Source organism: Pygocentrus nattereri, chromosome 9 (assembly GCF_015220715.1).
Source record: "Pygocentrus nattereri isolate fPygNat1 chromosome 9, fPygNat1.pri, whole genome shotgun sequence".
NCBI classification, from domain to species: domain Eukaryota; kingdom Metazoa; phylum Chordata; class Actinopteri; order Characiformes; family Serrasalmidae; genus Pygocentrus; species Pygocentrus nattereri.
The window spans coordinates 22104203-22115385 of NC_051219.1; the positions used below are offsets into that span (position 1 = coordinate 22104203).

At 40.1% G+C, this 11183-nt stretch overlaps 1 protein-coding gene across 1 annotated transcript; it reads right to left on the bottom strand.

The window, feature by feature from the left end:
• Positions 1 to 343: 343 nt before the first annotated feature.
• Positions 344 to 11181, bottom strand: tulp1a (TUB like protein 1a). The gene is made up of 11 exons (XM_037541152.1): positions 11141 to 11181; positions 6898 to 7032; positions 6429 to 6539; positions 4895 to 5044; positions 4231 to 4307; positions 3952 to 4119; positions 3708 to 3820; positions 3337 to 3445; positions 3146 to 3244; positions 1912 to 2083; positions 344 to 828 (listed from the first exon to the last, which is right to left on the bottom strand). The coding sequence occupies exons 1-11, from the start codon at positions 11166 to 11168 to the stop codon at positions 695 to 697; spliced, it is 1296 nt and encodes a 431-aa protein (XP_037397049.1). The 5' UTR covers positions 11169 to 11181; the 3' UTR covers positions 344 to 694.
• Positions 11182 to 11183: the final 2 nt, after the last annotated feature.

Here is an 11183-nt window from a genome sequence, read left to right on the forward strand (position 1 = left end):
TTTGATTTTACCACTAATTTGTTTATGTATTTCTGTTAATTTTGGTCCCCGCAAACCAGAAGGAGAAGCGGCTTAGAAGGTGTGTGTGTGTGTGTGTGTGTGTGTGTGCGTGGGCGTGTGCATGTTCGTTTTGGTTTCACCTGATTAAACTCCATTTTAGTTTCTTTTTGCATGAAACCACCAGATGTACTATGAACAGATGATCTATATATACTTAAATCACTAAGAAAGCTTCAGGTGAGGTCAACAGCACTAGGGTGAGGGCTGGGTTTGGGACTAGGTTTAGGTTTAGGGCTTAAGTTGAGGTTAAGGGTTAGGATTTAATAGAATCTTTCACGCTCAATTTCAAATTTAGATGCATTTAATAGATACTTAGTTGAATGTTAGACAGACTAAGCAGTGGACTATCAAAATGAAGTGTTACTGAACAAAAAAGTGCAGTGCACGTCCAGTGCATACACACACACACACACACACACACACACACACACACACACACACACTGTCCTTGGGAGCTCGGTTCAGAATCAGGCACTAATGAAACAACCAAATGAAAGAATGCAGGAATCTGAGAAAAGGAGGACGCATTGCTGCTGTTGGAGGTGCTGGGCGCGGAGTCCGCTATGTTTTCACCTCCTGTTTATTTGTTTAATTCTCTCACTTTGTTGTTCATTTGTTTCCTGTATATTTGGTTTCATTCACAGGCCAGTTTTCCATCGAAGCTGGACAGCGCGATGGCAAATGCCTGGACGGCACACAGTGGATATTTATAGTCCAGAGTGAAGGTGTCCTCTGATACACGGCCGAACTGCATCAGGATATAACTGTCTGTAAACAACAACAGGAACACTAATGACTACTGGTATTACAGCACATCCACTGTTTAAAATAAATCTATAAAACAATATAAATTATTGTTATTTTAATAATATACGTATTTTTATAATTTAGTTTTTTTTGCATAGACGTTTTAAAACTCATTACAGCACATTAATATTTTTAAACACATAATGGTTTATTATTGCTGTTTAGGATCAAATGTATTGACAGAAACAAAAACTGATCAAATATTGTACTTAATCTGGCAAAGGAAACATCTGATCACAGCTCCAGTGAACACTCAGTCTAGGCAAATCTGCCTCATTAGTTTACATCTGGGTGTCCAGTCCTGCTCCACCCTGCAAAGTTTAACTCAAACTGTGGTCTATCACAACTAATCCAGGTAAAGACGACCTTCAGGAGCATCTGAATATCTGAGCCAGGTGTGCTGGATCTGAACTCTCTCATCTACATGTTCTCCAAATCACACCTGATGTCCTTTCTGCTTATGTGCAGTGCTGGACTCATACTGGACTGAATGTGATTTAAAAGAATCAGCTGTGATTCACTTGTTCCAGCTTATCTTTACTTTCTACTATACGATTTTGGGCTTTGACTTTCATGTCCAAAACAGTATTTAAAACTCAGCAGAAAAATATCCAGAAAATCTTTATGTTCTGGATTTAAGTGTAACAGGTTTGTAACAGAATGTAAACCATTGCCAACTGTGTTATAAACACACAGTTCTGCTGAAGGCTCAGGCTGAGTGAGCGGTGAAGGAGGGAATGTTGGATGCTGAGGTCACTGAATGCAGTGTTTGTTCAATCATGATAAAGCTGTTGTGCTAAATGTGAATCATACTGAAAGAGAAAGAAAATGCTTGAAAAAAGCTTGTAGCAATCTCTTTGGTTTTAACATGTTTAGCTTGTGTAGATTACATGGAGCTAGTTTACACACAGATTAAGGGTAAAGATCAGAGTAAATACTGGATTAAACAGCCAATCCCATCTGAATATAACTCTCTTTCAGAGTAAATATCAGGTTATCAGGATTTGTGTCTCGGTTTCTACCCAAATGAAACAGGATAATTACTGTCTTTGCTGTGAACAATCTGGAAGTTCTTGATGGACGCCTGAGTCACCCGTCCAGAGAAGTTTAGGACATATGAAGCTGTGTCGTCATTCCAGACAGGTGTCTTGTTATGGAGCTCAATCAAATTATCCATCTGTCTGTTCTGAAAACGCATCAATAACCCATCATTTTCCTGCAGAAAAAAGGCAGAAAAAACATTATGTAAATCAGCCTGGCTTAGTCCTGGATATGTGCTGGACTAGGCAGGGTTTAGATTAAATCTTGGATTCTATTGGGTATAATTTATGTTCTGGACTATGTAGGGTTTACTTTAAATCCTGGACTGTGGGATTAGTTTAGCTCCTGGAATCTGCAGGTTTTTGTTTAAGTCCCATACTCTGTAAAGTGTAATTCGAAGACTCTGTAAGGTCTGAATCTACAGGCTCTTTATGCAGGTCTGATTTGGACTCTAACCTAAATCTGGATCCTGCTGATTTAGTTATTGTATATATACACAAGAACAGCATAGAACAGCTTTAATGCTTATGTTATAGGTTATTCAAGTCTCTGCAGCTGTTCTGGAGTCTCTGCAGCTGTTCTGTAGGGAGGGAACAACATTCTTCTAAAAATTCCTCCCTCAGTTGGTATTTTGTCAATGATAGTGGAGAATGTGGGCCTATCACTCAAAAATCTTCAGCAGGTGTTCAGCTGGATTGAGGTCTGGTGACTGTAAAAGCCACAGCATATTATTTACATCATCTTCATCCTCCTCAAATCATTCAGGCACCCCTTGTGTCCTGATGATGGGGGACTGAGACCACCCCTATCAGGATAGACATGGTTCATCATATGATAAAGATGATCAGTCAGAATAACTCGGGACTGATCTGTAGTGACCATTAAAATGTCTCCCACAGATCAGAAAGGTGGAGTGAAGGATGACTCATCTGACCATATTACTTTTCTTCACATGTCTGTAGACCAGAGCTGATGGTCCTGACCTCTCAGATGATCTTTGTAAAGAGAAGTTTCTTCAGTAATGTGTGTAGTTCTTATTGATTGAACAAGTGTCCAGCAGCACTGCTGTGTCTGATCTACTTGCACCAGCACGTCAGTGTCACTGCAGTGCTGAGAATAATCCACCACCCAAACAATACCTGTTCTGTGTGACTCCTGTAGGGGTCCTGACCATTGAAGAGCACGGTTAAAGGGGCTGTGTGTGTGTTGTGATAATTATTATTATAGTATAGCTCACACTTTGGGCACGAATTGGAACACGTTCACTGTCTTCGTCCATTCCTGGGATTATCACGGTCATTTTCCTTGGCCCTTTAAAGCCCAATACATTCGTCTCCTGGAAATAAACACTCTTTCCTGGTTAGATATGATATGATATATGTTCATTTTCATTTAACATAAAACAAAAGCTGTTTTGAGCTTACTCACGTAGATGATAGCAGCCAGTTCCTGCCGGGCATTCGACAGGTCCCTGAGTGCACGGTCAGGATTCAGACCATTATCAAATACAGTAAACTTAGTGCCCATCAGATTCGACCTAAAGAGAAAAACACCAAAAACTAAATGACATATGAATGAATCAACCATATTCAAAACATAACAGAAACAGAGTTTTTTTCTTATGTAGCTGAAAAAATTAACAGTGAAAATCAAACATTAAATCTTTTGAAAGAGCATGGTGTGTTCCAAACCTTCTGTAAGGCAGCGTCCAATCTGCTACATTCACCTCTTTAATATAGTATTATAATTATAATATATAATATTCTATTTGATATATTTCCAGATTTTAAGTTAATTACCGCAGCTTTCCAATGAAATTGTCTCCTCCTCGGGATAAATCTGTGGCATCTATAGAGATTAAATAATTTGAGGTTGCGCTTTTCTTCCTTTTTCGTCCAGCCAAGAGGAAAACCTGAAGAGAAAAGGAAGAAACTTCCTAAAAAAAAACCCACACACTTTTACATTAATTACTGAATCAGAGTCTTTTCACTGCAGAGTTCGCTTTCTCCATCTGTGATCACAGAACTCAGAGTGAGTTCTGACCTTTTTGTCATTGTCCAGGTGGAGGTAGTACGTGGGGTAAAATCCTCTGTCCATTCCACGTTTATCTCGAGTCACTTTACATTTTACGGTCATTCCCTCTGGCGCCGGCCGCAGGACGAACTCCTCCAGATCATCAAACTCCACCTCTGGAGATGGAGGGCGTTCTTCCTGTGGACGGAATGTTACGCTTTGATTGTGTTGAAACTCAGTGTTTGTGAACTTGCTGTTTATTCTGTATGTGGATGTAATAAAGATGTTCACTAATGTTGTTACACTTACTTTCTTGCCTTTCTTCCCTTTGCCTTTCTTCTTTTTGGTGATGTTTTCCTCTTCACTTTCTTCAGCTTTTGCTGAACCTGGGAGTGAATTAATGATGATTAGGCATTTCCACTAAAAGTAGCCAGTTAGATTTTAATTGCCACCAAATAATGTGACCTGATGCAGAGCTGTGTCTGCCTCAGTGACTGATTAACCTTCCCTGTTAGCTCCATATACAACACTATGCATAATTATATACATAATTCAATACATAACTATACATAACACCATATATAACTATAAAACAGTATACATAACTCCATATATAACTCCATATATAGCTCTCTCTATGTCTTCATACATAACTCTATGCATAACTTCATCGATCCATAATTCTATATGTAGTTATTTATGCAATTCTGTACATAATTCTATAGATAGTGTAAAAGTCCCTGAAAGTTTATCAGGTTTATTTTGCTAAATCCTTTGTTTATGATGCTGTTCGGATCTGTTGACACAATATTAAACTGTGCTCTCAGGACAGCTGATTTATTGTTCTGGTTAATGTTCTGGTATCTAAACCAGTGCACTGTTCTTTATTCAGGCTAGCATGCTAACTGGATTCCTCCATGTGAACTCAGTTACAGTATCACAATAACGTGTTGTGTAATGAATCGTATCTCACTCTTTTTCTTATTGTTCTTCTCTTTCTCCTTCTTCTTCTCCTTCTCTCCTCCGGTCTGGAACATGGTGGCTGTGTTGGAGGTGCTGGGCTTTTTCCTGCTTTTACTCAGTTTAACTTCTGCTTCGCTCTCCTCGCTGTCTGACTTCATAACTAAACACAAACACAGTCATTAAATTACTACCGTTTATTGAACATTGTGTTCACAATATTATTTGCATTGTTACACCCAAAGATGTTCATGAACCATAATATATATTCTTTCTCTTTATCATAGCTGTGTTAAATGGCTGTATTTGTGGTCTGGTGTTATCTCTGTGTGGTCTCTCTCAGGTGGATACTGATGTCAGCTGATCTCAGCATATGCTGTGATTGCAGCATAAGGTGCTAATCTTGAAAAGTGACAGTGGTGTGATGCAGTTCAGCCCACCATGTTTCACCATACAGCCCCATAGCGTCTCTTGGAAAAAGCTGTGCTTATAATGATGCTTGTTTTAATGAATGTTGCTGGCATGTTATCTGCTTTTCTGGAACAATGGATCATGTTCTACAGGTGGTTTGACTCTGAGCTGTTTAGGTTTCTCTACAGTCTGATACTTGCAGGATGATGTTTGTTTGGCGATAGTTACTATTAACCACTATTCACAACCATGTAGGGCCATTAGAAGAAGCGTCTTCTAATTGTGTTTGCACAGAAAAATCAGCCAAGATGTTTGATATCTTAGCGTGAAATAATGATGCATGTTATGCTGCATTGCTGCATAATGGATATTTATCGGATTTCAGCACCATATATGAAAGTGTCACAAATCGGAACCGTCAAATTTAGTGTGTTTATCTGTTCACACTGACAGATAACTGTGTCACACATGAAGCAAAAGATCAGATTTGGGCCACTTTTACCTGCCGAGTGAAGGTGTTTCAGCCTTTGTTTCCTTGTTCCAGGTGCCCTTTTTATATGGCATGTGCTTTTGTTGTTGTTGTGGTCTTCCCAGATTGGCCTTCTTCTTCTTCTTGTTATCTCACCTGTGTATTGTCTGTAGCCCCGCACTTTCATGAGTCCCAATTGTTTCTGATCAGTTCCATGTGTATTTTTAACACTGTTTTTTGCTTTTTTGGTGTTTTGTTCTATCAAGCCCTGTTTTGATTTTGTTTTCTTCATGTTTAAGTATTTGTTTGGTAGTGTTTGTTCTTTGTTTTATCACCTTTTTGGATACTGTTTTGTCATGAATGTTTATTAAAACCATGGAACTTCACTTGCATACTGCCTCTTTGTTTTCTTCAACATTATGCATGGGGGTTTAGTTTTGTTTATTATATTATTAGCTGGCTCAGACCAAAGCCAAATCTTTGTGATTTTTACCTGCAATGTCTAAAAATACAAGTTATTTAAACTGTCATGCTGGTGTATTTGTTTTGTGTAGCTACCTCAAGGCCTTAGTGTGGCTTTAACCCCAAAGTTAAACCCAGTAAAAAAGTGAGCAGAACAGCATTACAGTAATGAAAGCTTAGACGGATCAAATTGAATTATTCTCACCTTTCTTCTTAGTGACAAAGTTTGGTTTGTCTCCATTTATCTGAAACATGGAGGCTGCTTCATTTTTAGGTTTGTTTGCCTTTCCTTTGCTTTCAGATTCACTTTTATTTTCTGGAAAAAAATAAATAAATGAACATTTGAAGAAAAATCTAATACAACATCCGAGGCGCTATAAACTATTTAACTATCAAGCGTTTTACCTGAATATCAAACATTAAGCTACGTGACAGTTTATGGAGTTTTACTGAAATCAGTTCATAGTTAAAGTTAAAGTTCAAATTAAAAAAGAACGTTTTTATTCATGATCCTCAAACTATGATTGTACTCTTCAGTGATATCAGTTTCTCCCTGGAATCTTTAAACCTTAAATACTGAGCTGAAACTTTAGTCTTAGTAAATGTGGGGGTTTGCGTGTTTGAGAATTCAGAATGGGTTCTGCTAAAGAACTGAAAGGTGATGATGAGGTGACCTTTTTCTTTAGCTCTGGCTTTCTTGTCTTTGCTACTCGTGGGTGTATTCTCTTTGGTTATCTTCTTCTTTGTCTTTTTTTGTGGCGTTTCATCATCATCTTCATCATTCTCCTCCTCCTCCTCATCTTCAGAATCTGAATTAGAGACATAAAAAATGATATTTAAACAATTTCTATTGTCACAATTTCCCCTTGTTCTTGTGTCTGTGCTGTAGCCATGTGCTTTCTGCCATGTGCTTGTGTTTTTGTTTTGGTTCTTGTGCTCTGCCCTTTCTCTGCTTTCCCCATTACTATCTTCACCTGTCTGTAGTCTGTCTCCTCCCTCTCCCAGGTGTTCACTGTTTGTTTTAACCTTTATCCACCCTTTGTTTCAGTCAGTGTTTTTCTGATCTGCTTGTCACTTTGTCTGATGTAGTGGTTCTTTCCCTGCCTTGTGTTTTGTTTGTGCTTTGTGTTTCTTTGTTTAAGCTTTGTAGTTAGTTACTTTGTACGTTGCTAATTTGTTTTTTGTTATTAAAGTCTGCTTGCGCTTATATCCAGCCTCCCTGCACATTTTATACATGACATCTACATTATTAATAAGAAAGCATTTAATTTCTCTATTTAAAAAAAGGTGAAGTAACAATAGATAAGCAGAAAAGACAAATAAAAATTAAACTCATTTCAAATGTAGATAAATTAGGGGAGCATGGAAAACAACTTAACACAGGGCAGAATTTAATATAAACTGTTTATGTTGTTACACAAGGTCAAGCAGCATGAACTTTCACGACCCCCACTGTCTAGCCACTGTCTCCCACCAAAATTTTGAGTTCAGGGCATGTAAGTCATTTTTTCACGTGTTTTTTTGGTTTGTTTGTGTAAATCACAAAATCCAACCTGACATTACTTTAATCACAATCTTGTTTCCTACAACTCAGCACCATTTCGAAGCAGCTGACAAGCTGTCAGTCACAGTGTTATAGCTCCAACCCTTTTAGTAAACAAGGACTAATAAAGTAAATTTGGTCTTTTTGTTCTGTATGTTTACACAGATTTTAAAACAAAAGGGATTTCTTCTGCTTTATTTATTCTGTTAATGAAATTCTCCTTAACAGTTGGTAAAGCTATAATTATTCAGAAACAATGTCCCATATTTTACTCATGTTTTTATTTACTGTAGTAAAATAAATGTCATTGTTTGACACGCAGTCTCAGTCAGTTCTCATATACAGTATAATTCTATAGGTTGATCTGTCTGTCTGTCCAATAGATGATAATATACATTATATTGCCAAATGTATTCACTCACCCATCCAAATAATTGAATTCAGGTGTTCCAATCACTTCCATGGCCACAGGTGTAAAAAACCAAGCACCTAGGCATGCAGACTGCTTCTATAAACATTTGTGAAAGAAAGGTCACTCCAAGGACTTCAGTGAATTGTGATAGGATGCCACCTGTGCAAGTCATGAAATTTCCTGGCTACTAAATATTCCACAGTCAACTGTCAGTGGTATTATAACAATAATTGGGAACGATAATTGGGAAGCAATTGGGACCGACAGCAACTCAGCAACAAAGTGGTAGGCCACGTAAAATGACAGAGTGGGGTCAGCGGATGATGAGGTGCATAGTGCACAAAGGTCGCCAACTTTCTGCAGAGTCAAGTACTACAGACCTCGAAACTTCACGTGGCCTTCAGATTAGCTCAAGAACAGAGTAGAGAACTTCATGGAATGGGTTTACAAGGCCGAGCAGCTGCACCCAAGCCTTATATCACCAAGTGCAATGCAAAACGTTGAATACAGTGGGGTAAATCACCGCCACTGGACTCTAGAGCTGTGGAGATGTGTTTTCTGGCTGGAGTGACGAATGCTGCTTCGATACTTGTCTGACTGCATTGTGCCAAGTGTAAAGTTGGGCTTGGCCCCTTAGTTCCAGTGAAAGGAACTCTTAATGCTTCAGCAGGCAAAGAGATTTTGGACAATTTCATGCTCTTTGCAGGAACAGCTTGGGAGATGGCCCCTTCTGGTCCATAAAGACATAGATGAGCAAGTTTGGTGTGGAAGAACTTGACTGGCCTGCACAGAACTTGACTAGTCCTGACCTCAACCTGAAAGAACACCTTTGAGATGAGTTAGAGTGAAGATTGTGTGCCAGGCCTTCTCATCCAACATCAGTGTCTGTTCTCACAAATGTGCTTCTGGAAGAATGGTCAAAAATTCCCATAAGCACACTCCTAAACCTTGTGAAAAGCCTTGCCAGCTGCAAAGGTTGGGCCAACATCATATTAAAACCTATGGATTAAGAATGGCCACTCAAGTTCATATGCATGTGAAGGCAGATGAGCGAATACTTTTGGCAATATAGTGTATAATGCTGAAAATATATTTGCTTCTTACAAAATATAATTATACAGAATTTGTTTGCACAAATTGGATATTATGGGGCTGTTGTGGCTGATGCACCTCTGCAATATTGCATGGACCTCAGGAACAGTACCCTTGGACTGGCAGACTGGGGTGGTGTTCCCCATTTTTAAAAAAGGGGACCGGAGGATGTGTGCCAACAGGCACACACTGCCAATCGGGGTATCACACTGCTCATCCTCCCTGGGAAAGTCTATGCCAAGTTGCTGGAAAGGAGATTCCAACCAATAGTTGAAACTCAGATTAAAGAGGAACAATGCTGATTCCGTCCCAGCGGTGGGACAAAGGACCAGCTTTTCACCCTCTCGATTGGATTGTTGAGGGGGCATGGGAGTTTGCCAACCCAGTCTACATGTGTTTTGTGGATTTGGAGAAGGCTTACGACCGGATTCCCCGAGATATCTTGTGGGAGGTCCTCCGGGAGTATGGGGTACCGGGGCTACTACTCCTGGCCATTCGATCTCTGTACTCCCACCGAGAGCTGTGTTTGTATACTCAGCATTAAGTCGGACCCTTTTAGTATTAGCGTTGGGTTCCGGCAGGGTTGCGCCCTGTCTCCACTCCTGTTTGTGATATTCATGGACAAAGTGTCAAGGCATAGCCAAGATCAGGAGGGCATTATGTGTGGAGGCCGGAGGGTGGCATCTCTGCTATTTGCAGATGATATTGTTCTTTTGGCTGAATCACATGTTTGCTGCTCACTGGAACTGTTTGCAGCTGAGTGTGAAGCAGTTGGTATGCGGATCAGCACCTCCAAATCTGAGTCCATGGTCTTAGCCCAGAAAAGGATGGCATGCCCACTCCAGGTAAGTGGAACTTACCCCAGGTAGAGGAGTTTAAGTATCTTGGCATCTTGTTCATGAGTGATGGGAAGAGGGATCGTGAGATCGACCGCAGGCTGGGACAGGTGGCAGCAGTAATGCGGTCACTGTACCGGACTGTAGTGGTGAAGAGGGAGCTGAGCCATAAGGCAAAGCTCTCTGTTTACTGGTTGGTCTACATCCCGACCCTCACCTATGGTTATGAGCTGTGGGTAATGACCAAAAGAATGAGATTGCGAATACAAGTGGTGGAAATTAGCTTTATTCGTAGGGTGGCAGGCTACACTCTATTTGATAGGGTGAGGAGCTCAGCCATCCAGGAGGAACTCGGAGTAGAGCTGCTACTCCTCTGCATCGAGAGGAGCCAGCTGAGGTGGTTCGGGCATCTGATTTGGATTTGGTACCAGGCACGGCCTACCAGGATAAGGCCCTGGGTCGTTCTAGGACCCGCTGGAGGGATCTCCAAATTGGCCTGGGAGTGGCTTGGGGTCCCTGGGAATGAGCTGGAGGAAGTTGCAGGGGACAGGGTCATCTGGGATTCTCTGCTCTCCCAACTGTTACCGCGATCTGGATTAAGTAGTCAATGACGATGATGATGATGAACTTTGTTTGCACTGACTAATCAGACTTTTTCAGGAGTTGTTAATATGACCCTCTGTCTGTTACAGGGAACACACCCATGGGCTAATCTGTAATACTGCACTTCTCCGCATTTTGGGTGGAATTGTACTGAATGCTAGGAGCTAGAAATAAAGTTCAAGTGTTGGCTTGTAGCAGAGATGTTGATGGTGCTTGTATAAAAACATGATTAATCCAACCAAAGTATGTTTAAAATTATTTTACAAAAACCAAACTGTGTTAGATTTTGCCCCACACTCTCCTGCTTTGAGGTTCAAAGTAAAACCATTTCAAATTTACTTCTGTGTGAAATTGTGCATGTGATAGTTTGCTGTTGTGTGATCATGTGACTTTTCCAGGTTTTTCTGTTTCAGCTGAAAATGCACTCTTACTTTTCTTCTTCTTAGGAGCACTCTTCATCTTCTTCTTCACCTC

What these genes read in the sequence shown, in the direction of transcription:
- tulp1a (XM_037541152.1), bottom strand. Translation starts at nt 11,168, where the DNA reads ATGAAGAGTGCTCCTAAGAAGAAGAAAA. An exon ending in AACTGGCTGCTATCATCTAC is followed by an intron (nt 3,245 to 3,336) that starts GTGAGTAAGCTC and finishes GTTTATTTCCAG; the next exon opens with GAGACGAATGTATTGGGCTT. An exon ending in TTCCAATTCGTGCCCAAAGT is followed by an intron (nt 2,084 to 3,145) that starts GTGAGCTATACT and finishes TTTTTTCTGCAG; the next exon opens with GAAAATGATGGGTTATTGAT.